The following is a 24,751-nucleotide window of genomic DNA, read 5'->3' on the forward strand; positions in this document are numbered from 1 at the left end:
GCAAATTTACCTGCAGCCCGCATACATCCGCCCGCCCTCGTCCTACGCTATCTCACATGAGACTATTACCACCAACCATCAAGCACCAAGCACTGGCTCCTCATTGACCTTTAAGCCAAACAAATCGTTTGGATTGCAGGACCCAAGCTCCAGAGCACAGCCGGCAGAGAATAATTGGGTCGAGCCACACTCAAATTGCTCAACTGCAGCCTGCCCAAGCTGCTGGACTGAGGTGAGGTGCTCTTTGCGTCTTTCGACTTCCAACCTGTGCCAGACGTAAGGTACCTAAGGTGTACGAATACGTACCTGGCCTCACTGTGTGAGCTGCACTTTCTGCCCCGATAAAAAAAAAGGTGACACAGATACAAAATATTCAATCATCTGCCCCGCTATCGGTTTTGGGTCTACCTATCTTTTGTGTTTTTTTGGCCCTTTAACATCTGGAAACATCCATGACCCATCCCGCCGCTTGATTCTTAGACCGACGCTATTAATCCCCTCGGTCCTTATTACGTCTCTCCCGTGTGCAGACTGACAGACGGCTCTCTCAAAGCTTCCATCTTCGTCTGAACCTCCAACTTTCAACCAACCACACGGAACACGCAAGCATATCTGCCCTGCCCAGCAAAACGCAGTACATCCCGCAGCAAGAAGCCAGAGTTTGTGCGCACCTTCTCCAATTTCGGACCGCCCCTCATTCTGCACCGACAGCAGACCGTTTTCCTTCACATCCTCCTCTTCGCCCCCCTTCGCAACGTAAACCTCGCTTCCGACATCACACTTCTCCGCCCCCCGCCTTCCGCCTTCCACCAACCTACCTCCAGCTTACTTTACCCCACCATGAGCAACAAACAGCCAAACCTCTTCGCCTACCCGTCGGTTGACGAACTCGCGCCCGCCCTGCGATCCTACGTCATCCAAGCACAAAATGCAGGTCTGAATCGTCACGGTGCCTTCAAGGTCGCCGTCTCTGGCGGCTCGCTGCCCAAGACTTTGGCCCAGGCACTGCTCACACCCTCCACCGGCCCCGAAGACCAGGTTCACTTTGGAAAGTGGGAAATCTTCTTCGCCGACGAGCGCGCTGTTCCCCTCGACCACGAGGACTCCAACTATGCTCTCCTCAAGAGCCAGCTGCTCGACAAGATCCCCGAGGACCTCGGTGCCCCGACCGTCCACCCCATCGACACCACCTACCTGAACGACACTCAGGAGCTGGCCGATCAGTACGAAAAGACTCTCGTCACCAGCTTTGCCAGCCGCGACAGCGTGCGTCTCCCCATCTTCGACTTGCTGCTCCTCGGCTCCGGTCCCGACGGGCACACCTGCAGTCTGTTCCCCGGTCACGAACTGCTGCGCGAGACGACTGCCTGGGTTGCTCCCATCGAGGACTCCCCCAAGCCCCCGCCCAAGCGCATCACTCTCACTCTTCCCGTCGTGAACCACGGCGTCAAGATTGCCTTTGTCGCCACTGGTGGCGGCAAGAAGGAGATCATGAAGAGGATCTTTGAGCACGGCGATGGACTCCCCTGCGCCCTTGTCAACGAGGGCGCCGGCGACCGCGTCAGCTGGTTCGTCGATAACGCCGCCGTTGAGGGCGTCAGCTTCCCCCGCCGTTCGTTCTTGTAAACACCAAAGAACCACGGTGAGGAGAGACGGTGGATAGATCTGATGATGTGGAGGACGATTGCGAAATAAAAAAGAACAAACATTGCTCGTTCCAGATAGACAGAGACTCAACGAACGGCACATCTCTCAAAGGGATGGAAATTACGAAGGAAAAAAAAAAAAGGACTGTACCGACAATCGCTGGCTTGATCGCGAGCTTCAGAGACCTGGTGTCCATGCCCAGTCTACCTCGTCTTGGGTTGCCCCTGGAACTCTTTCCCACCATCCCTTTTTCAGGATTTGCTATCTGTTCGCTGGGCCTCGAACTTTTGATATCCACTCACGTCAGACTTTATGATTTCACGATACAAAGGAACGAGACGAGAGACTTTGGGAGGGAAACTTTGCCAGACGGATCGGCGGCTACAGTTTTTCAATCGCCGTGACGCACAAATGTCGGTAGATAGCTCGACGGGTCTCCTCTCCCACGAAGGAGAAGGGGCCAAGCGAATGCAAAAATGACATATATCCCCATCAAACGAGTAATCGAAGTGTATCGTGATGTGCCAAACTTGTGCAGCTTTAGGTACCATTCCCGATGCTTGCCTCGAGTAGGTAGGTATGCGGAGTGTGGCAAGCGGTCGCCGCTGCGTTTTTGCCTTCCTTCCCTGCATCCCGCATTAGAGTCGCGTTTCTGCCTGCGTCTGCCTTGGTAGTAGGACGCCACATTACCTCACCCCGCCGATGACGATCCATGTAGGGCTGAGGATATGAACTTTTTCTCCAGTCATGCACTGCTGACGTGGGGGAAGATGAGGAAAGGGTAGAGATCTTCCCCCCTCAGGCCCTCACCGAGCTTGCCTACCCAAAGTCTCGGGCCGAGCAAGGTATGTGAGAAGGAAATCCAGTTCCTGCCTTATGAGTAGAAAGGAGCCCAAGTCGTCTAGATCCCCTCAGCCGTGTTTCTGTTGCCAGCCAGAAGGCGTCCGTCTAATAATTGGGTGATGGCGTGAGGAAAGCTCCAACAACAAGGAACAGTGACATGAATACAAGCCTACGCGATGACAGGCTACGGATTCGAATCACAGCATGAGAATTGAGAAACTCAGTCCTCGTAATAAGGTTTTTTTTTTTTTTTTCGATTTGACTTTGAGACGATACGACCGACCCCCGTATCACGCGTCTCCGTTTCTTGCCGGCCAAGGCGGTCATTCTGATGAACATTCGAGACTCACACTAGATATTTCCCTTTCTATTGCGGATCTTGGGGACTTTAAATCTCATGGAGAAGGTGTGGTATCAAATTACACTTTTCATTTTCGTCCGTTGTCCGTTGCCACTGCTGTTCTGATGATTTACGCACCTCTTGCTAGCCACTTCCTTCTCCATCCTCGATGAGCAGTGAGGCCTGGCATAACGGAGCAGGAATAAGACGGTCGAGTTGCCCGGCTTCATCAATTATATGAGTAGGAAAGACTTGCAGAGAAGCCATGGCGCCTTAATAGTCCATGTGCGCGTGTGCCCAGAGTTTCTTTTCGATGGCCGCGTTGGTTTGACTCTCACACTGACCCGAAGGAGTCCCTCGCGGCTGTTCATCAAGGCATAACTTCAGAAACCAGATTTGAGAGGAACAGGCGAGAAAATGCGCACCTCGCTGATGTTTTATAATGGTACCTGTTCTGATTCTCGTCTTCTGGTTCGTGTTCCTCTATACTGGGGCGGCACGGAGTTGAAGAAGTAGCAGTTGAAGATGAGGGTGGCGAAGACGGCCTGGTGGATCCCTTTGTACTTCTCACAAGAGCAGGACGAGAAATCCGGACACCCATAGTCAATTTCGTTGACCTATGCCTACCTAGATCTTACACTTTCCCTGGACCCTAGAAATACGCCACCGCATCTACTACATACTAGAAATGTGCCTATGCCTCAGATCTGGTATGAAGTCTTGAAATCGTGCGTTTGCATGTGTGATAGCGTATACCTAGGTATAGCACCTGAATTTCAACTCACTCTGCAGGGATCACCTGCCTCCCTTCGTCGTGTATTTGCTTATTATCATACAAGAAGAGCCTCCGAGTTCCATCAGACAATCCCACGTTGAATATGTTGACTGCTTGGTTACTTACTCTTTGTATGTAGGTGGACTTCTTGACTTTGTCCTAGTACTCAGGCATCCTCATGGTTGACTGTGTCTGGGTTCGGTCAGCTTCCTCATTCACAAAGCACCCACAGGTGGAGACGTATCAGCGTACCAGGGCTCCCTTTCAAAGAAGGCACCTCGCTATTCATTTACCCATGCTTGAAAGGAGGGCGTGACATACACCACAAGACATTAAGTCCCCCTCCGTTCTGGCTCGAGCAGACCTGTCTCTGTGGGCTACATTGCGTGACCGGCTATGCCACTCAGCTTGTCATAGAATAAGCTGCAAAGTGGAAGATGTGAGCTCAGGATTCTAGCTACTTGAGGTTGGTACCTCTAGCATCGTCGAAGGCGTTATGAGGCTATAGAACTGACTGCCTTCTGGCCAGGTATTCCTCCGCAGCATATCCTGCTAAAAAGCATGGACCAGATGAACCCATAACGGTTGAATTGATCGTATACTGACCGAACCTAACCTACCTGAGGCGCAGGACAGTCTTTGCTTCGGTTTAGATACCCCGGCATTCTCGCTGACAAGTGTCTTGTGTTAGCCCTTTCTCCTCTGCTCTATTCTTCAATTGGACGAGGTAATGTGTTCTTTACCTCAGTCGTCCAGGATTGCTTTGGGTACCTGATTCATGAGCACAGCTGCAGAATATATCTTGCACACCCGTTTTCGAGTCTAGGTTACAGCAACATCTGAATCTCTTCAAATCTCTTTACATATCCGTTTGTGATACAAATCCAAACACTACTATCTAGAGACGACGAGTGTGAGGGAAGTACCGCTCTCTTTCGCCCTTTCCCTACTAACAAGGCACTGCGTATCTGCTTCGGTCACAAGAAGCCCAAATTTCTTATAAATCTCTTCGATAAGATCACCGAGAACATCCTTGCGGTGCTGACTACCTTAAGGGCATTGGAAATTGGGTTCTTATACTACTTAGCCCAGGCAGAAAACGTACCACTCAAACCTAAGCTATTGATCAACTGACTTACTAATATACGAATTGGGCGCGTTTGAGAACCCTTTGGAACAGTTAGCAGACTTATCTGCCTCAAGGACCCCCAAGAGCCTAGTCTTGAGAGGTTAGTGATTTGGAAGTCTAGGCTATTAGCGCGTGACATCCTATTTGACAGAAAGACCTTTTTCTAGGAAGTTAATAGACTTTGAAATCTATATAACAACATCACCCTTCTCTGTCCTCTTTCTCTCACCCAGAAGCTATTCACGCGAGAATACACTATATACGGGGTCTCGGTATGAGAAGAGAAGAACATCTGGGACTCTAAAACCCAACCTCCTGCTGGCTCGTCAGTCCAGACAGCTAGCCAGCGAGCTGACTGGAAACCAGCGACATCATCGTCCGTCTGCTTCTCGCCCGTCCAGAAGCAGGTGCTCACGGACCAACCCGAAAGCCCGCGGGGTTTGCCTTTCCAGAATTGAGTCCGAGATACCTCTGAATGGGGCTTATATGCGGTACAAATGAGTCTCCCAGCAGATTCCTCCTACACAATGACTACCCAGCCACCTTACCCGGCCCGGTGTTCATATTATACAGATACAAAAGCCGTACAAGTCACCTTGAGAAGAAGAGGAAAATGGCACAGCCGCAAACCCCACACACAAATCAAGGAAGTCAAGGCAAGAAAGCGTACTCTGGATTTTGTCTCTCCGTATGCCCGTTCTCCCCCGTCTCTCCGTGCCGGCTTCAAGCCGCAGCTATCTGCATACAAGCCCTGTTCTTTACCCGGAAGTACGTGGCCATTTGCTAGTTTTGGAGATCAAGTCTTGGACTCGAGGACTCTACATAAGGTATCTATATCCAAGATACGGACGCGCTTACAAGCCGACTCTTTGATTACCTTGCATATAGGAGGTATGTCCAGCCGGTACGGATATAGCAAGTTCCGCACCTCTCCATCCAGTTTATACTACAACAACATCTACCCTCGCGAATGCGTAGACTACACCAGAACGCAGATCTACGCCTCGTAGTGAAGCTTCTACTTCAAGAGTGAGAACCCTCTCTCCTCCCCCTCACGCCCTACTTCTTCCCCAAAGCCTTCTCCTTGATAAAAAACGTACTCAAAAAAGCAAGCACAAGCAACGCCGCCATAGGCACCATGGCCCCCAACGTCGCAACCTGATAACTCGCCCTCACTTCCCCGGCAACAGCAGGCGGCAGCTCCCGAATGTAATCCAAACTCTCCCTGACCCTCTCCTCGACGCGCCTCGCCTCGTCCCCGTCCCGCAGCCGCGCCGCCAGCTGCGTCCGCAGCACCTGCTGCAGCACAGACGAGCAGACACTAATCCCGATGCTCGACCCCAGGCTCCGGAACAGGTACGAGCACGCCACCACCACCGCGGAGTCCCGGGACGCGGCGTTGGCGAGCAGCGCCACCAGCGTCGTCGTGATGCCCGCGCCGCCGCCGAGCGCGAGCAGCGCCATGCCGCCCACCACGCCCGCCGAGGAGCGGAAGTACAGCGCCGCGACCGTGGGGGCTACCGCGACGACCATGAGGCCGTAGGCGAGCACCGTGAGGGTGTAGTACCGGCCCTTGCGCTTCATAAAGTAGCCCGAGCTGACGCTCGCCGTGACGGAGGTGATCATGGCCGGCACGAGCGCCGCGCCCGCGAGGGTGGCCGAGGCGCCCTGCACGGCCTGGAAGAAGAGCGGGATGAAGAAGATGGAGGCGATGTGGCCCGCGATGCCGAAGAAGTTTGCGAGGTAGCACGCGAAGAGGGAGCGGTCAAAGATGATGTGGCCCGGTGCGAAAGGGTGCGAGGCGACGCGCATCTCGATGTAAACAAAGACGGAGAACAGCGCGGGCGTGGCGGCGAGCGCGGCGACGGTGAGCCGGCTCGACCACCCGTTGTTAGAGCCCGAATCCAGGCCCACGAGCAGGGCCACGACGGCGGCGACGAGCGTAGCGGCGCCGAGGAAGTCGATGCGCTTCACCTTTTCGCGCCAGTGCGCGTGGTTCGTCTTGGGCACGTCGAGGACAAAGTACACCGCCAAGAACGCGAGCACGCAGAGCGGGACCTGGCCCGTGAAGGACCAGCGCCAGCCGACCGAGTCTGCGAGGAGGCCGCCGAGGGGCGCGCCGGTGGAGGTGCCGGCGGCGAAGATGATGTTGAGGTACCCTTGCCAGACGCCGCGGTCGCGGAGCGGGACGATGTCGCTGAGGAGGATGGCGACGACGCTGTTCATGCCGCCGCCGCCGATGCCGGCTATGGCGCGGGCGACGCAGAGCTGGGTGAAGGATTGGGCTAGGCCGCAGCCCAGGGAACCGAGGGCGAAGACTGTGTAGGCGAAGAGGAGGCACTCTTTGCGGCCGAAGATGTCGCTGAGTTTGCCGTAGAGGGGTTGGAAGCTTGTTAGGGTGATGTAGTAGCTGTGGGCATCATGTTAGTACTTCACTCTTCATTGTCTTACATCTGACATGAAGCCGGATGAGATGAGTTTCTCTGAGGGTGAGGGAGGGCGTGTTACTCACGATGTTGCGAGCCAGCTCGTATAATTCAACGCATGCAGCTCGCTCCCGATCTTGGCGTACGTCGCCACGGTGAGCAGCTGGTCGACAGCGCAGAGATAGATCTAGAAAAAGCACCAGTTAGTCCCTGCCGAATTCTGAGCGGTCGACCTGAGCCGCTGCCGAAGGCCTTGCGCCGAGGAAGAGCCCGGGCTGGAGTGGAACCTACTCCGATGCCGACGGCCGGAAGAAGAAAGTGCATCTTCTTGGCCATCTCCGGGTTGCCGTCCCGATTTTCATCGGTGTCAGTGTCGGCGGCAGCGGCCGTGGCGCCGTTCTGCTGATCGCCGGTGTCGACGGTGCCGTTGCCGTTGCCATTGGCCGCCTCCGAGCCGGAGTTGCGCAGTAGCGGCGACGTCTCCGTCGGAACGGAGGTGCCATTGACGGAGCCGGTCATCTTTGCGGAAACGAAGTAACGGCCGAAACTAGTGCTGCTGCTGTGCTTTGGGAACCTGATGGAAAGTACTGGCGAGACTTCTGCTGTCTTTCCCCCCCTTTTGCCAAAACGTTGAAATCGCTCTAAGAACAGCAAAGACAATACCAATTGCCGGTCGTTTATGAAGTCAATTGATTTTCCCTATCTCTCCCCCGCTATCTCTCCGACTTTCGCATTGCGGCCGACGAGGATTGCTAATCTGCCTCCTGCATACAGTTAAGCTCCGTTTCTGTCGGGGTCCTCATCGGATGGTTGCCCGCCCGATAAGCCCAGGCTGGGTCTTATCGCCTCTGACGACACTCCCACGGTGAAGCACGTGATCGCAAAAGTCTCTTCAAGAGTGGAGACTGAAGAGCATTTTGGCTCAAGTTGTCTCCCGTCCCGAGTCCTAAAAACAAAAGTCAAGACAGCAAAAGAGATATTGGTCTGAACCCTAGTTCGTGATTTGATTTGGATCCGGGTCGTACTGGAACAGAGACTTTCTGCAGTCAAGTCCTCGATGCGAAACCTTCATCGACAACGGCGAACCAAAAAAAACAAGAATGCGAAGACACGGCCACCGGGCCAGACTTTGACGGAACCAGGGTTGTTAGCCGGTAAGGTGGAAATGTAACGGCGTCGGAGATCAAATCGGCCTGGTGTGCTTGGCAACCCGTTCACCCGCTTCACTGCTCCCAAAACCCATACCCTCGTGGGGGAAAAACTCCTCACATCGCCCGGTCTTCGACCGAATCGCCCCGAGCTTCCCGGACATCAACTGACCAGTCACCTCGTTAGCCAAATCAATCAGCCGGCAGAATAGGTAAGCAGGACCAGAGCGATCAATGAACTACAGTGTGGGTGTGTGACCGAGGGAGCTCACCATAATGTGGAATGGGGACGGATCGAATCTCATCTTAAAAATCCTGCCGGTGTGAAACAAACCGTCGCGTCTCTGCTCCATCCTTCCACAAAGGCTGCCCCAAAAGTCATTTTAATGTTAATCTATATTTTCCGCAATGCGGGTTCCCGCAAGAACGTAACCTGCATGCTGCGATGCGAACCATTCGAGGGCGGGCTAGCCTTGGACCAACAGGAACAAGGCCTTTGTCGTTGGTCCGCTGCAATGCGTCCTTTTTCGTGCCAAGCCCGCGGATGTCGCTCCTCAATCAAACGGCCGCTTGTCTTATTCGAATCGACTCATTGAGTGCGGAGTACCTAACAGCGTGGGAGGTACTTTGGAACAGCGTCGGCGATTCTCGTGTGCTGTACTCCGTACTCCGTACCACATCTTTGAATAGGTCCCAGTCGATGTCGTCTCACGATTCAACACCTCTCCTCGCGAATGTAAGCTTTCAATAGTCAAAGGTCGACGGATGGCAGAGTGGTACGCAGTGCGACCATGGCGCATCAGATCCCTTATGTCGTCCCAACTTTGTGCGTCTGCAAGGCGGGAGACTGGAGTTGGACAATTTGTCGTCATCAAAAAAAGCCCTCTGGCTTTCAAGGGGGGGCACAGGCCACAGGGGAAGCCCGGCGGAGGCACGGCACCTCTCGGTCTGAAGTGCTTGCAAGGTCATCCCAGGGGCAGGCGTGTGAGACTCGGATGACCGAGGAACTCAAAATGGCTCAAACCTGCTGTTCATGCGAGCGACAAGGGCATTGCGCTGTAATGTGTAGGCACTCACGTAGGGTTCCCTCCGGGGCACTGCTCCGGTAATAAAGCCAGTTTTGCAGCCGTAGTATACTCTTTCGACACCAGGCGCAGCTCTCAGGGGGTTTGATCCGATGTTCATCAGACTTGGATTTCACGTCATCTTTGCTAGACAGATCCCTCGTCAGGGGGGGACGCGGGCAGCGCGGGCTCCTGGGCTTAGCGAGCCGCAAGGCACCCACATATCTCTGATGCCGGACGGGGATTTGAACGTGAGATGTGACTCCGCCCTCGACCCAGCAGCCGTAAGGCTCTGAAGTCTGGTTGGCTTCCCTGATGCAGATCGCTATATGGCAGGCTCGGGTCGCTAAGATTTCTTGTGAATGGGCGTTCATGGCGGCGGACCTAGAAACGCGAGCGGCGAACGCAGACCAGCTGTCAAAGATCGTACACGGTCTAGAAGGCACAGTTAGTTGACAGATTGCAAGGCTAGAGCTCGAGATCGTAATAGTCTAATCGCGCGCGTCGCGCTATGTCTACGCACGGGCGAGACATCATGCGGGTTTAACCTCTGCCACGTCGAGGGTGGCTGGACGGCGGCCTCTGTTCAGCTTCAACGAGACGGTGCGTGGGCTGCGATTGGTGACTTTTGTGACCTCAGTTCTCCCTGCTTCGAGTCTGCAACGGTGCATTCCATGAGGTCCCACGTCCCGCTGGACAGGCCATGATGCTAGTAAGTTAATTTCGATTCCGCAAACAGGCGTTGCGGGCAGAAACGGCGGCCCGCCGGTAGTTTAGCCTGAGAGCAATCCTCTGTTTCTTTGAGGGAATCGTTCGTGATGGCGCACATAATAGCATGGATAGGTAGGTAGCCACGGTAGCACAGAAGAAATCGAGCGTTCTGGTAGCGATGCCGATACCGACTCGAGCCAAGTGCGAAACGAGGTGCATGTCGCCTCAACACGCGGCATGGCGGCTGAGGCGCAGGTAGGGTGCCATCCATCACGAGGGTCATGGAGGACGTATCCGTATACGCGCCGCAAACGATTCGTCGTACAGATACGCCGGAACAAATCATCGGATGAGGGAGATGGGATTCCTGTCGTAGGGGCCTTGTAGGCACCTCATCTTGGGTACTCGGGTGGCCTCGCCATTTGGACTCTGTAGACGGCTGACGAACGAGGCCATGGCGTCATTTGGCGAACCCTTCAGAAGTTGAGAGCGCAGGAGTGAGAAGGAGCCCATCTTGTACCGTCAACTCGTAACAGGACGCATTCTCGCTCGTTGGGATGTACGATCCGTAGTGATTAAACGCGGGCCTGGGTCGAACGAATATTGGCAGTCCCCTCCATCAGCGGGCTGTTTCAGCCTACTGACAATCGAGATGGGAATGGGGGACGAGTGGTTCATTGGTGACGAAGAGGGCAGGGGTAGTGGTCGAGTGGTGTGTTGGACGCACGCCTGTCTTGTCCTCTGATTAATGTCTCGAAGCTGCCGCGACCGAGGCATGCAGGATAAGATTAAAGATGGGATTGAATCAGGAGCCGCAAGCGCATGCGCATGTGCGTGAAAGCGAAAGCCAGTGGGCTTTTTGGTTGCGTGAATGTAGACTGTAGGTATTCGCTCGAGAGGATGGATGCGTTCGGGAAGGGGTCCATTGTAAGAGAAGAGTGGCTGGCTGTTGTGTTGCTGAGTGATTCGTAGTCGTAGACTCGTAGTAGCGGTACGGAGTAAGGTAAGGTAGTGAGTGAACTCTGGAGTCTGGAGAGAAAGCACAGCCCGGATTGTGCATGGGAGGGATTGACATTGACAGCTGAAGCCTGAAGAGGTGGCCCCGTCTCGGCCTCCGTTGCCCGTGGGTTGAGGTAAGGTAGGTTGATGATGCAGGTGCCGATGGTGGTGGGCTGGTGAGGTGGTTACCTTACCTACCTAAGGTACGATGGGTGCGCTGTCAAAGTCGATGTTCATAGTGGAATTGGTGGCGGGGTACATGGGGACGTGTCAAGACACCTGCGAGCCGCCACTCCACCAGCCCCAGCCGGCCAAGCAGCGCTGCCAGATTGCCAGTGTGCACGCACAAGCCAGCCCCCAAAGGATACCGTAACCCAGCCCCGAACAACCCCGGCAAGTGTTGTTCTGTTCCTGAATCCTGCTTGCAATGCCTGCTTTCATTGCAGGGCTGCCGATGTCTGCTGGGACGCTGAGGAGGGTTGCAACTGCCAATTGCTCCGCACTTTGGGATGGGAGGGGCCGGATCCAGTCTGACGGAGCCAATGACGGACATTATGGTGCCACGGTGCCGTACTTGTACATAGTCGTCCAGGCAGGCAGGCACGCTAGCAAAAATAAAATAGTGCCTTTTGTCGCGAAGTAAATGGAAGGATTGCGATGCTTTACCTTGAGGTACTTTACCTAAGCTAAGGTACCTTAGTTACCCAAGTAGCTTTTGGCTGCTGACAACACACTCGAGGTACTTGACCCGGCATGTCTTCCGTCCAATTATTGAGGTGACCTTTGCTGCTTACCTTAGTAAAGGTAAGGTAGTAAAGGTAGGTAGGCAGATACCATGGTAGACACGCACGCATGTTAGGCACGCCGCGTATCCGAACCTCTTGGTACTAACGCATCTGAGGTCCAGCGCCTTTTTGCATTGCTGGCGAGGTGGGCAATCCACAAGGTACTTTTCCACCTTAAACATATCGATGACATCCTTGTCAATCCCATCCCAACTTTCCCAACTTCCCAACCATAGAGAGAGGGAAGAAAAGGTCAATGTCCAGACACCCGGCCCCGTCGCAGGGTTCTCCGTGGCTGCCAGCTTTAAACTTGACGCCGAACTTCCACCCCCCTCCCCCCCCTCTACGCACTACGCACTACGCAGCACGCAGTATACTTCCTTACCACCTCATCTATTACCTACCCTGTACTCTCTCTTCCGTCTCCCATCTCTTCCGGTGTCATTCACTCATTGTTCTGCTTCTGCCACCCCGTCAAGTTACATTCTTATCCAACCAACTCCTGGACACTCCTCTCAAGTTTCTTCTTTCTCCTTACCAAGGTACTCCTTATCCTACAGGCATATGCTGCGGTCCTCGTCGCGGAATCCTCGTCTACTCCTCCCTACTCCTCAATTCTCAAGACCCTTGATGCTTGTTTCTCCTAGCATCGCAACACTACGGCACTGAAAATACTCAACGTCGTGGCAAAGGCAAACCCACCCCTCGAACTTCATCGCTCCAATCAACCTGTTCAGACCGTCGCCATCCCTCCTTCGTCCCACGTTCTCGAGTCCCACCAGCCCTCCGTGGTCAGCTCCCGGTGCCTTGATCCCCCCTGGCCCTGCCTCCTTGGTGATTTCCTCTAGCCAGCCGATTGGTGAGAGTCTAAGCAGACCAAAAACCACATCCGCAGTCAAGCCAAAGAGAAGTGAGGCAAGGTAGCAAAGGGGAAGGGGTAACGGAGTACGCAGTACGGATACTGCGCCGTCATCCCAATTATAGGGTAACCCACCGCCATCCGGGGGCCCTCGTTCAAAATGGACTTCCTCCGTTCTCACAGTCGCAAGGGAAGATCCCGCTTCTCAAAAGCCCTACCCACCCCTCCGTCTCCAAAGGCCGAATCTCTTCCCAAATCTAAGCAGCTCCCTTCGATACCTCCCCTTCCTCCCCTCCCGTCCAAGAAGACGAAGACATTCGCCATGTCAGACAAACCGCTTCCACCACCGCAACCCCTCAACCAGTCTCTCCCTCCCCTCCCTCCTCTCGAGACAAAAGCGTTGCCCCCGGTACATATACCTCGCCGCCCAGTTGCAAAGCAAGCACCACCGCCCTCCGCCCCGGCGAACCAGCAGAAGCAGCAAGAGCAGTATTCTCCCGAGGACGAAAGGAACTCCATCGGAAGTCTGCTCTCGGCCTATTCAAGAAGCTCAGGGGAATCCCTCATCATGTCGCCGGATGGAAGCGCAAGTCAGAGAGACTCGAGCCAGGCATATAACTCTGAACAGTATGGGACGACAAGGGAAAACAAGATTTTGACGCCAACCTCGTTGTCATCCGGTGACAATGACCACTACGGCGCACAAAAGTTCACATCCAACAAGGGCCTACCACCTCACCCGGCCTACTATAATGAGCAGGCCGGCGCCGCTCCGGTCAACTCGGCACCCGCCCCGACTGCTGGCAGCCCGACAAGCTATGTATCGGCAGCATCGCCCCAGCAACAACAGCGACCACTATGGAGGAGGAGATCTGTAAAATCTGATCGTAACATAGAGGTGCCAGATCTACACCTAACAGTCAGCCACGGGTCAACCGCTGCCTCTTCTCAGCCGAATACCGCACAATCCTCATACACAGCAACTCCTCCTCCGGCCCAACAGCAACAATTTCCCCCTCGCAGCACATCAAATCTTCCCGGCAGAAATATTCGTCCAGTTCCCTCTCAAAGTCAAGCGGCGGCTCAGACGAACAACATGGGTCAAGAGGTCTCGCGGTTGAAAGAGAAAGTCCATCATTTGCGCGATGGTCAAAATGGCGCAAACGTGGGAACGTCTCACAGCGACACTGCGCTCTCGCCAACTCAACGCCTGCCGACTCCCGACTATGAGAAGGAAGACGTCAAAACGCCGGTTGTCGAAACAATTGTATCGCCCGTCTCACCCGCTTCCTCTCCCGAGCCTGGCCGCGAGCAATCGAACGAGTCCAAGCCTCCTATCCCCCGCAAAGCGGTCACGGCGCGCAACTTACACAACGCTCAAAGCTTGCCTCAAATGCGCGCAGATGGACCTGTCACCAGCAATGAGGCTCCCCCGACAATCACGAGAGACTTTGCAGTCAGCCCCGTTAGTCCCGATCCTCAGAACCAGCTGCCGCCTCGGGCCGCCCCCAACAAGCAGCAGCAGCAGCCGCAGCGGGAGTATGTGCCGTATGCGCCGGCACCCGGATTCGCGCAGGGAGATATGCGACCTGCCTCGAGAGATCAGCGCCCCAACCAAGAACCCGTCGAGTACCGCGAGCTCAAGGTCAAGGACCTGCCGCCTGCCGACCCTCGCGCGTCGTTCTTCCCCATGCAGGGTTCCGAGCCTCCCAGCCCCGGCATGATCTACAAGGCTCTGCCGTTGAAAGAGAGCATGCTCGACTGCTACGTCAAGCACCGCACCATGGACCGAACTCGCAACCGCAACTACGCACTAACCTGCCAGACTTGCGGCAAGGCCGATACCGAGGATCGTTACAAGTGCCAGTTCTGCTACGTACGCATGTGCGCTTCCTGCCTGCAAATTTTCAACAGCAACCGCAGAGACCTCCGGAAGCTTATGGCTCACTTGGAGGGCAACCCACAGAGCGGCGGCTCCCAGGGGCGCCCTCCCACGGCAGCTGGCATCGAGGCCCCCGAGAAGGAAGAGCAGCGTACAGACGCTCAACAACAGCAACAGAGCCAGCAATCAGTTACAGCCTGATTGCTTTCGAATTCACATTTTTCCAATTCTCTTCTTGTTTGCTTGGCATAGGGAAATCACATGGTCAATTTCACTTCCAAGCGGTTTTTCAATATTTTTCCCGGCGGCCGGACTTCCACGGATCTTCGTCATCGAGGGGAAAGAGTTAACTTTCTGCATTGCGGGATTAGATAGAAAGAGGTCGATTGGTTGATACCCCTTCTCGCCCCCAAGATACCAATGTTTGTGTATAGGAAGTCGTGGCCCCCAGGAAAAAGGGTGGAAGAGGGTCACGCGCACATTTTTTCTTGTTTGTTGGAAGGGATCACTACTACTACTTGCTTGATGCAAGCTCTGAGCATACGGAAAACGAAGCTTCATAACGAGAAAGGACAATACAGGCAAATGGGGAAAGACAGGTTAACTCCAGATTTTGGAAGGGTGGGCTCTCAGAGAGCCGGAGTTGAAACCCGACTACTGTTTTCAAAACCAAGAGATTCAAAGTAAAAATCTTCAAGCTCGTATATGCGGTGAAGTGTGGTGCTACATACGTCCCAGAACTCAGGGACACACCAACGAGAAGCGCAACGCTTCGTTTGACAAGTAAAGGCGCGCGGGAACTGTTTCCTCGACTCGCCCATCTGCAAATGTGTGTCGGGGCACGACGTTCAGCAAGAGGAGGGGGAAAAAACCAGGCAGGTTGAGTTATTTACCGGATGTGCCGGAGATTGCTGCATCGCGTTGGCGGACACGCGAGGGATGTTACGAAGTACGGAGTATCCATACGGACTGGCAGGGAGGGGTCTCATCGGAGAAAAAAGAAGGAAGGAAATAAAAAGACACCAGCTGAGATTCGCGAACAGACGGGGTGCCACTGTTCGGCTCAGCCCGCCGACGTTGGAGTCGAGGAGACCCAAGCGCCGGCGCTAGAAAGCTCCTAGAGTCCTGCAGGGCAGTGGGTAGACGAGCCCGTTACTACAATACTTCTTTTAGAGCTTACATTGACAGAAAAAAGTAAGTAACGCTCTATTTCAAGGCAAACTTGATCCTCACCCATCATCGGCCCCCCACCGCCGCCCGGGCCCCTAGCAACCCCCACATCGCAAAGAAACCGTACGGCGCGGCCCCTGACGTCGAATATCAACATCAACATCGCGAACCCGGCGGCCCTTTAGCGAAGATACCCACCGATTTCTCTGCGAACCGCATCGATCCCACATTGGCGACTCTTTCGCTAACCCACAAATTGACCGAACAACCGACCGCGAGCGCGGGGTCCCCGCAGAGACCTAGAAACCCGATCGCGACTCGCGCCGAGACCAGCGGGACCATCGAGCATCGGGAGAGAACCACCGCCTCCCAGAACCGCATGACCACCACACACCGTCCAGAGACCCCGGCGCAGTCATGTCCTCGTCGCTAGCCCGCACCCGCTCCCTGCGGAAGCCGACGCAGGGCTCCTCGACCGATCTCCCTCCTGCAACGACCACAACCTCCGTATCCTCCTCGGCTTCAATCACGGCAGCTAGAGGCCCCGCGAGCTCGACCACCGCCGGAGCAGCAGCACCACCGTCAGCGTCGGCGTCCACATCACACCGCCCCGTATCCCCGAGCAGACTCCCCGCGCCCCGGTCCCTCGCCGCAACACGTCCCACAACACGCACCGTCTCCGGCGCCAGCGTCGCGAGCAGCACAGCGGCGGCGGGCACAACGGCCTCCGAGGCGCCCAAGAAGAAGAGGCCGAACCCCTTATCGTCGCTGCTGAGCAGAAGCTCTTCGACGCGCCAACCAGCGTCCGCGACAACGTCGACTTCGACGAGACAAAGAGATGTAGCAGCAGGTGCCGGAGCAGGAGGAGGAGGATCAGCCAGCTCGGGACCAACAAGCGCCCCTTTAAGCAGGACAAGCGCGCTCTCGGGCCTCACGAGGACGTCTTCGACGAGGGAACCGGGACTGACGCGGACGCGATACCCCGCAAACGCCTCGACGAGCAACCTCAGCCTCGTCTCGTCATCCAATGCTGCTGCAGGTAGAACCGGCGCTGGCTCCGGACCGTCCACGCCCACGACAGCAAGACCGACTACCTCGGGCGGTCTACCATCCTCAAGACGCGCCGGCGCACCAGCGACGACATCGACAACAACGGCGGCTGCGGCGACAGGGAGCCCGACAAAGGGCCACGCCCGCGCAAGGAGCGTCGCGACCCTGAACAACAGCACCGTCCTCCGACCCCCAAGCCAGACGTCGTCTGCCGGGACCGCCGGCGCCGCACCGAGATCACGCCCGACGTCCCTGTACGGCGCACCTCCCACGTCTTCCTTCCCATCCTCAACATCATCCACGACCACGAGGCCCCGCCCCCCCTCAGCAACAGACCGCCTCTCCTCGAAACCATCCGTATCCTCCCTCTCCTCCGCGACAACCACCACATCAACACGCACAGCCCGAGCAGGCAGCACAACAACAGCACCAACCCGTCAACCCCTAAAACAACCTTCAAAACCACCATCATCCCACCAAACAGCAACAACAGCACCACCACACCTCGCCCGCCAACAAGCCCAACAACGACACCCCTCCCCAACCTCACCACCCAGAACCACAAAACCAGCCCTCCGCCCAGCCTTCTCGACCCTGCAACAACACTACTCCCCCGCCAAGTCCCTCGCCCCGAAACCCCTGACGGCAACCTACCTCGCCGCCCCGTCCCCCTCAAAGCTCCCCGCCAACGTCGCCCTCACGGCAGAGACCTCCCGCCTCCAGACAGAGCTCCTCCAGCTCCACCTCCTCCACCGCGACCTGCCGCAGGTCACGTCCCAGTGGCACGCCAGCGCCCGCTCCCAACTCGCCGCCCGCCACGCCGACCTCGCGGCCTCGGCAAGGAGTCTCGCGACCCTCGAATCCGACGCCGCGGAGCGCCGTAACCTCGCAGCCCTGAGTAGGTGGGCAGCAACCGCCGGCAAAAGCGGCAAGACAGTCACATCATCCCTGCCGCTGGAAGACCGCATCCAGCGCCTAGACGCCCTCCTCACATCCCTCTGGTCCCTCGACAGCCCAGGCGGAAGACACCACCGTCTCGTGCGCGCCTTTGAGCGCTGGGCTGCCACCCTCGCCGACCTCGAAGCCGCCCGCGCCCGCGCAGAAGACTGCGCCGACCCCTCCGCCCTCCTAGACGACAAGGCGGACGTCCGCTTCGGCGGCGGTCTCGATGCGCGGTGGAAAGACGATGCCGCGGCGCTGGTGAGGCGTCTCGAGGGGTGGGATGCGCAGCTCAGGGAGCTAGAATACAGCGGTGATGATGACGAGGACGCGGCCCCTGGTACTACTACTACGCAAGCGTCGAGCCTGAAGCGCATGTTGGACGGGTGCACCAGTCTCGTCAGGGACATGCTCGACGAGCTGGCCGTCATGGAAGACATTGAGGCCGCGGCGGTAGAGAGGGAGAACGAGTGGATTAAGAAGATGAATAGGGAGGGAGACGACGGCCGCGGCAGAGATACCCAGAGAGCCGGTGCCATTTGGAGAGTGATTTAAGGAGACAGGCTGTGTTCTGACTGATCCCGTATAAACAAACGCACGTCACATACCGTAAGCCAGCAGGCAAGCAAGCAATGGTTCCCGGGGAGGCACCCTGAACAGAAAAAAGATGTTTCGGCGTCAAAATCATCGAATATCAAAGTCTGTTTTGATGCTCACTCAACGCAACTTCTGCTTTCCGCTATCATCCACCACTTCCGCTGTTGGTTATCGATTCTTCGTCCTCCATAACGATACTTTCCACGACCCATTACCTAATTGTACAAATCAAAAGTTTGTTTTGTTTTGACCGCAACCTCCGGTACTTTGCAATTTCAGCCCGCACACACCCTTCCCATCTTTGTGTAACCCATCAAATCAATGCTTCAAGCCAGGTCAAGTCGCCGCCCATGGCGAACTTCCACCATGCAACTCCTACAACGATGGCAGCCGTGCTCGTGGCCAGCATCCTGCGGACAAAAGTCAACCTGTCAGATATTGTGAGGAATAATGACAAACAAAGGAAAAGGTGATGAGAAGAACACGAGCAACCGATCCACTGTGCTATGCGAACCGGAATAGAGAGATGACCTTACGCCTTTCTCTTGCTGCCGAACAACCGGCTAAACAGTCCACCAATCCAGTCTACGAATAATACGCGGAAGAAGGCCTGGAGCCAGCCTCCTTTGCTGTCTGTAACGCTGTGTATTGAGGAAGGGGTTCCAGGACGCTCGGTCGATGCAGGCCCGCGCTTTTTGAGCTGGCCTTTGTGACCACCATCGCGGCCGGAGGTCGTTGCCTCGCCGCCGGGGCTCGAAGCAGAAGCCCCTGCCAGTTCACCATCCTGACTGACACTGGAGCTTGCTCTGTCTTGGGGCGGCTCGACGCGAATGGCAGGGCTATCAGGCTCAGCGGGCCGAGTCTTGGGCGACAGATCCCTCGACTGCTTGCCGTTGGACTGGACGTTGACAGCAGGTGAATCTGAGCTTGACGAATCTGAGCTTTTCCTGGACTTGGAGCCTTTCATAACGACTCCCTCGTCATCGTCACTCCCAGGTGGTGTAAAAGCATGCGGCGTTGGCCGTACCGCGGGGCTCGGAACTCTGACCAAGCCCTCATTCTCGCGATTGGCCTCATCGGCATTCGGAGTCTCCTTATCCTCTTCGGCAATTGATCCCAGAGAAAGGAGCGATCTGTCCGAGACCATGGAGCCGTGTGACTTTCGCGGAAGCTCCAGCCTCTTGGTGGAAGCTGGACTAGAGGGGCCTGACGAAAGGACAGCTTCATCGAAGTATTGATCAGCACTAGCTCGGCGTATTCCATTGATAGGTGAAATAGGCGCGCCGTAGAAAGCAGTCTGATCCTCGTTGCGCCCAGTCTCGACCTTGCGCACGGCATCGATGATTCCGTCCCTGTTAGAGGGCCACCGCTCGAGGGTGGGATCATTGAGGTCATACTTGTCGACATCGTACTCCACAGTGCCATGATGGTCGTAGTCCTTTGGAATTTCATCTTCGTCATCAGCTGAAGGCTCGTAGGGTCCAAGAGCTTCGTGAGCGAACAATGGTGCAGGAGAGTCGTCCGAGTCCTCTTCCTTAAGATCCTATCATACTGTCAGTGATAGCTCTACAATTACCAATCTGCCGCTTGTTTGGCTCATACCTCATCAGCGTCCAGCTTCTGGGCAGAATCGGCAACCTCAGCCGCAGTGCTCGCAACTTGTTCAATCGGTGTCGAAGACAGGCGCTTCCTCTCCTCATCCTTGAGGTGCTCCACACCCTTGGGGAGCGCTGCAAGTCTAGACATGTCGACCTCGGCGTCAAGTTTCTCAGCGGTATCAGCGACCTCTGCGGCGGTGTCCGCAACTTGGCCGATCGGGGTCGACGAGAGTCTTTGCCGCTCCTCGTCCTTCAGACGATCTTGGAGCTTTATTTTCGGCTCAAATTGGGCAGCAGTATGCTCTCTGGGAGCTTTTGAGGCGTCCAAGTCTTCGGAAGTTGAGGCGTTTTCGCTTGCAGTTTGGCTGTCGCCGTTCACACCGTTGAGTTCCTTCAACTCTTGGGACGCAGGTGCTGTGAGGAGATTGTTACGATTGCCAGATCCGTCGGTGACTATAGATTACCTCCATGTTAGACGAGCTTGCTGAAAACGTAGCACTGCGCAACCTGGGGGCAAACATACCTATAGCTGCAGTCTCGTTAAGAACCCACCAGTCCCCTAGACCAACACGGAACTTGTACTCGATCTGCGCGTTTGGCCGAACTTCAATGTTCTTGTAGAACGTGTGTTCTCCACCATCTTCGGTGGTGAAGTCCATCTCCTGGGGCTCCCATTTTGGATTCGAGAAGGAGCCGGCGACAAAGATGGGAGGCTGCGTCCCGGGCTGCTTGTAGGTGATGGTCACGGAAACCATTGTGGACGACGGCCTCCGCGGCGAAGTAGGTTGAAGTTGGGTAGCTCAACTCTCGTCGTCACTCGGCCAACTCAATCGCACAAGGACGAGCGTTTGAAAAGGTGGATTCTCTTCGTCGGCTGCCCTTCTATCACGGCTCAAGTCAGCACAGGTAAGAGAAACCTTTTGGGAAGGAAAACTCGATGAAAATGGCAGAAAAGGAAGCCGTTCCCTTGGAACCCACAGCGAGGGTGGCGGGTTGAGACGGGCAACAACGCTGACGAATGCGGCTGTCTCTGGGCGATACCTTAAAATGCGGCGCTAGTCGTAGGAAGCAAGTAGGCGTCAAGGTGATGGGATTGACTTTTTGGTGAGAAAAAAAAGAAATGGAGGAACACAAAAGGATGCCAGACAATTCTACGGGAGGAATTTGGAGTGTGGAGTCTCCGGAGGAGTGTTTCACGCAACGACGCCAACGAGGAAGATTCGGGGGCTGCGTATTTTGTGCGAGTGAAACGGCTTTGAGGGAGCGAGCTGGTTGGGGTTTGGAAGAGTACGAGGAGAAGGGGGCAGAGCTTACTGCAGCAAAGCCTTGCGGATGCGGGAGGAGAAACGTAACGTGCAGATGCTTCGAGCTGGGTGAGGGGAGCTCAGATAGCAGAGAGATCAGGAAGCCGCTGCCTTGTTCTGGGTGAGGTGTGTGGGAGGTGCAGCAGCTCAGAACAGGGAAGCTGCGGCACAGGAGGGGTTCATTGCATGATTATTCCGTATGTCGTGTGTGCCATGTCAAAGGTTGGGGTGTGCCGGCCGGAGAGGAAGGAGACTGGGAAAGAGGTTGGGAAGGACGAGGTCATGGAGGAAGCTAATTGCTATCTAAGCCTTCTAATGTGGTGGGAAAAGTTGAGGCAAAGCACTTGCTCACTTTCAGCTTCCTTACTTGCCCGAGTTTGAATGCAATGGGGTTTGCAACTGGCAGTCGGGTACTTTGTTTGCCATGGCTTCTGACACTATGTGAAATAAGACCCGGGCTTATCAGCAATTGAGCTGGATTGCGCCATCTATTTTGCATGGCACATGGCGATTGCTGGTCCCTGATGAGACGAGAATGGACCATAAGGTAGAAGTAAAGACCTGTGCTGAGGCATGAGACGAGATTGCTGCTTCCTCTCTTTCACCAACACTATCCCTTCCTCCCCCGTTTGATCCAAGTTTTGTTGGCGGTTTAGCTCCCGACGCAACGCTCAATGCGCGACCTGAAGCTTCCGCAAATCATTGCCCCAGCATAAAGTAGCGGTTATCAGCACCGCAGTCAGTGGCCGCCCTGCTGCTCCATCTCAGCGCCGGCATGCTTTGTGCGTCATCATCCCTGATGCATCCCGAGACCAGGGGAGTCGCTGGGACATGGCTATTGGCTGTAGTTGTTCCCGTTTCCAAAGTATCGGAGACTTTCTAGCACCGCACGAGCCATGCAGCTCCACAGCCGCTGGGCTAAGGTAAGCTGATCGTGGGTCCCAGTGGATGAAGTTGGAACTGGAGGGCCTGGCCCAGACCGGGACGGCAACTTCAGACATTGAGCTAACAGCCACCTCCATCATGCCAAACAAGCTCCGTGGAATGGGTATTTCTCTGGCAATCAGCTGCAATTCCATCTCGAATGTTTATTTATTAGCGAAGTCGCAGCCGACGGAATCTACGCAGTACAGATCAACACCATAGACAACTTATCTCAGCACCACTACCCTGAGATCCATCCGCAGGCTTGATGGCTGAGGTGATCGCGTGCAGATCTCAAAGCTAGCGTCTCCTGTCCAAAGGCCAGAAAAGCGAGGAAGGGTACATGCTGAAGTGGTTTCGAATGTCACCAAGCTCAGCAAGAGCAGGGTCCAGCTCCCCATGTCTCAGTCATCTCAGAATTTACGAAAACCAACATGACAGCATTCAAGATGCTTGAGAAGCGTCCCTGGATGAGTTTAGACGCTCAATTGGCCGTATCTCATCCAGCATCTACATAGAACCTTGACGCTTGTGCTGCTCAAAAAAGGTGGGAAACTCAACCGTGATCGGAAATGGCGGGGCTTCCCAATTCCCCATCCTCAGCACCGGCGTATTTTCTGCCGAAAGCGGTGAGATCCTTGGCCAATGACGTGATACTGCGATAAGCATTTCTTATCGCAGCTCTCCAGCACACTGTCACTGTGTTCGACATGTGGTTGCCGTGTGCCTTAGCGGCTGCTTCCAGAAAAATCCACCTTCCAGAAAAAACATCGTCAACCAGAACTGCATGAATTGCAACGTCGCAACGGATCCAGTTTAATCCAGGGACCGTCGATGTGACTTTTGAGCGCTTGTTCTCTTTCTCAGCATCCACAACAAATCATTCACGATCTCGATAACACCCCCGTTCCTTGCGTTTTTCTGCTTTCGCAGTTTCTATCATTCTCTTTAGCCCATCATGTCTGCCCCTCCTCAACTGATCCACATCAAGAGGAAGCGGGGCGATGAAGATGCTCCGGTCACCTACCTTCGTATGACCGCTCTTCCTTTTTTACCATCAACGGACGGACAAATTAATAGGAGATAGAACTCGAGCCGGGATCCAAACGACATCTAGCCGGTAGCAGCTGGGTCTACCAGAGGCGCCTCGCCAAAGCCAGCGCAAGATCTGCTGCCGCTGCCGCCGCAGCACAGCACCCATCGCAACCCTCCATACCGGTCATCCAGACGTCGAAGCCCGGTGACGAGATCTCGAGCCCCCATCGCCCACCTCACTCGAGCAGCCATGCTCTTCCGACAGGAAAGGCAGCGGCAGCGGCGGCGCCGCCACGGACCCAGCTCGACGCACAGAAGCCCCTGCCGCAGACCGCCTCCGATCCGCAACGCCCTCAGAACCCCGCCACCGAGCCGAGACGATTCCACATGTCCAGATCGGCCATGAGTTCGCCTGGGGGCAGCACTATACTCAAGGCCGGTGGTGTCTCCAAGCGGGGACGCTACGGGACAGCCGTGTTCGTGGAGCGGGGGAAGAAGAAGAGCGCACGCCGGGCCGCCACGACGTCCGGCGGCACCACACCGACGACGATGACAGCGGAGGGTCTGCCAGCTGATGTCGAGATGAAGGAGGACCATAAGCCGGCGCCTAAGAAGCCACTTGCCAAACGCCCCCCTCCCTCGCGAGCAGCCTCCGGGGCGACGACAGGGCCAGGGACGCCTAGCGGAGAGCCGCAGCGCAAGCCCATGCCCGGCGCAGCTCCCACGCAGGATATGAGCAAGATCGCGGCCGACATGGACCAGTGGGTTCTCCACGAGATCGGGCTGAATCTCCAGGCTATGGAGCAGCAGCAGCCGCCGCGCTCACCGTCCGCCGTTGCGTCGCCTTCACGCTTCAAGCCCAAGGCGCCAGCCAAACGCTTTGCCGAGCGCCACCCGGAAATGGTCAAGAAGCTCAACGGCGGCGACGAAGCCATGACGGAGGCGAGCGACGACGAGGACGAGAGCGACGACGACTACGTTATTGAGGTGTACGAGCTCGCGCCTTCGAAGCCGGTGCTGGCGGAGATTCCGCCCGAGCAGATTGGTGTGCTCAGGTTTGACTCGCAAGAAGACTTGGAGCTGTTTTACGGTAACGAGGACGACGATTCGGATCTTGACGATGATGAAGACGAGAACGGTAAGTCTATGAACCGAACGAAGCTCTGTTACTCATTTACTGACATGATTGCGCGCATAGCCGAGAACCATTACACGGCGGATTACCCTGAAGACGAGGTCGATTCCGAGGACGAGTACGATCGCCACGCCTACTTGTTCCGCAACGCCAATGCTTCGGACGAGGAGGAGTTTGACACCCGCGATCCGTACGAGGACGACGACGACGATATGTACGTCATGGAGGGTGATGAGCGGCGGGACGAGGACGACGTCTTTCAGGACAAGATTCGGCGTTACATTCGCCAGCACGGCGACATGTAAAAGCACGGCGACATGTAAAGTGTCCGACCTAATTACTGGGTGGATTAGCCTCTGAACTTTTTCGAGAATAATGCCAAGAGTGTAGC

The 24,751-nt window shown here is 55.7% G+C and overlaps 6 protein-coding genes across 6 annotated transcripts; 4 read left to right on the plus strand and 2 right to left on the minus strand.

Annotated features, from left to right (window-relative positions):
• The first annotated feature begins 433 nt into the window (after window positions 1-433).
• On the plus strand, window positions 434-2,139 carry HER10_EVM0011049 (6-phosphogluconolactonase). Its single transcript, XM_035480491.1, has one exon. The coding sequence runs from the start codon at window positions 841-843 to the stop codon at window positions 1,624-1,626; it is 786 nt and encodes a 261-aa protein (XP_035336529.1). The 5' UTR covers window positions 434-840; the 3' UTR covers window positions 1,627-2,139.
• A 3,264-nt stretch (window positions 2,140-5,403) lies between these two features.
• On the minus strand, window positions 5,404-9,523 carry HER10_EVM0002204 (major facilitator superfamily transporter). Its single transcript, XM_035482885.1, has 3 exons — window positions 7,452-9,523; window positions 7,247-7,347; window positions 5,404-7,144 (listed from the first exon to the last, which is right to left on the minus strand). Exons 1-3 carry the CDS (start codon window positions 7,677-7,679, stop codon window positions 5,794-5,796), a joined length of 1,680 nt encoding a protein of 559 aa, XP_035335720.1. The 5' UTR covers window positions 7,680-9,523; the 3' UTR covers window positions 5,404-5,793.
• A 2,667-nt stretch (window positions 9,524-12,190) lies between these two features.
• On the plus strand, window positions 12,191-15,656 carry HER10_EVM0012076 (uncharacterized protein). The gene has a single exon (XM_035481479.1). It carries the CDS (start codon window positions 12,887-12,889, stop codon window positions 14,807-14,809), a length of 1,923 nt encoding a protein of 640 aa, XP_035336635.1. The 5' UTR covers window positions 12,191-12,886; the 3' UTR covers window positions 14,810-15,656.
• A 301-nt stretch (window positions 15,657-15,957) lies between these two features.
• Window positions 15,958-18,322, plus strand: HER10_EVM0009073 (uncharacterized protein; the record flags this gene model as incomplete). The annotated part of the gene is made up of 1 exon (XM_035478572.1): window positions 15,958-18,322. Exon 1 carries the CDS (start codon window positions 16,196-16,198, stop codon window positions 18,320-18,322), a length of 2,127 nt encoding a protein of 708 aa, XP_035336353.1. The 5' UTR covers window positions 15,958-16,195.
• A 54-nt stretch (window positions 18,323-18,376) lies between these two features.
• On the minus strand, window positions 18,377-21,568 carry HER10_EVM0008910 (uncharacterized protein). The gene is made up of 4 exons (XM_035478415.1): window positions 20,486-21,568; window positions 19,967-20,415; window positions 18,901-19,907; window positions 18,377-18,774 (listed from the first exon to the last, which is right to left on the minus strand). Exons 1-4 carry the CDS (start codon window positions 20,715-20,717, stop codon window positions 18,678-18,680), a joined length of 1,785 nt encoding a protein of 594 aa, XP_035336338.1. The 5' UTR covers window positions 20,718-21,568; the 3' UTR covers window positions 18,377-18,677.
• A 1,393-nt stretch (window positions 21,569-22,961) lies between these two features.
• HER10_EVM0007101 (uncharacterized protein) lies at window positions 22,962-24,711 on the plus strand. The gene is made up of 3 exons (XM_035476667.1): window positions 22,962-23,221; window positions 23,278-24,363; window positions 24,424-24,711. The coding sequence occupies exons 1-3, from the start codon at window positions 23,149-23,151 to the stop codon at window positions 24,663-24,665; spliced, it is 1,401 nt and encodes a 466-aa protein (XP_035336187.1). The 5' UTR covers window positions 22,962-23,148; the 3' UTR covers window positions 24,666-24,711.
• The last annotated feature ends 40 nt before the right edge of the window (window positions 24,712-24,751 follow it).

The sequence above is a fragment of the Colletotrichum scovillei genome, assembly GCF_011075155.1.
Source record: "Colletotrichum scovillei strain TJNH1 chromosome Unknown Contig00003, whole genome shotgun sequence".
Classification (NCBI taxonomy): domain Eukaryota; kingdom Fungi; phylum Ascomycota; class Sordariomycetes; order Glomerellales; family Glomerellaceae; genus Colletotrichum; species Colletotrichum scovillei.

Bases quoted from the DNA above. Each gene is read 5' to 3' on its own strand.
- HER10_EVM0008910 (XM_035478415.1), bottom strand. From the start codon at position 20,717: ATGGTTTCCGTGACCATCACCTACAAGCAGCCCGGGACGCAGCCTCCC. The intron at 19,908-19,966 runs GTATGAGCCAAA...ACAGTATGATAG, and splicing joins AGAAGCTGGACGCTGATGAG to GATCTTAAGGAAGAGGACTC. The intron at 18,775-18,900 runs GTAAGGTCATCT...TTTTGTCCGCAG, and splicing joins TTCGGCAGCAAGAGAAAGGC to GATGCTGGCCACGAGCACGG.
- HER10_EVM0007101 (XM_035476667.1), top strand. From the start codon at position 23,149: ATGTCTGCCCCTCCTCAACTGATCCACATCAAGAGGAAGCGGGGCGAT. The intron at 23,222-23,277 runs GTATGACCGCTC...AATAGGAGATAG, and splicing joins TGCTCCGGTCACCTACCTTC to AACTCGAGCCGGGATCCAAA. The intron at 24,364-24,423 runs GTAAGTCTATGA...TTGCGCGCATAG, and splicing joins CGATGATGAAGACGAGAACG to CCGAGAACCATTACACGGCG.
- HER10_EVM0002204 (XM_035482885.1), bottom strand. From the start codon at position 7,679: ATGACCGGCTCCGTCAATGGCACCTCCGTTCCGACGGAGACGTCGCCG. The intron at 7,348-7,451 runs GTAGGTTCCACT...TGCTTTTTCTAG, and splicing joins TTCCGGCCGTCGGCATCGGA to ATCTATCTCTGCGCTGTCGA. The intron at 7,145-7,246 runs GTGAGTAACACG...TGATGCCCACAG, and splicing joins ACGAGCTGGCTCGCAACATC to CTACTACATCACCCTAACAA.
- HER10_EVM0012076 (XM_035481479.1), top strand. From the start codon at position 12,887: ATGGACTTCCTCCGTTCTCACAGTCGCAAGGGAAGATCCCGCTTCTCA.
- HER10_EVM0011049 (XM_035480491.1), top strand. From the start codon at position 841: ATGAGCAACAAACAGCCAAACCTCTTCGCCTACCCGTCGGTTGACGAA.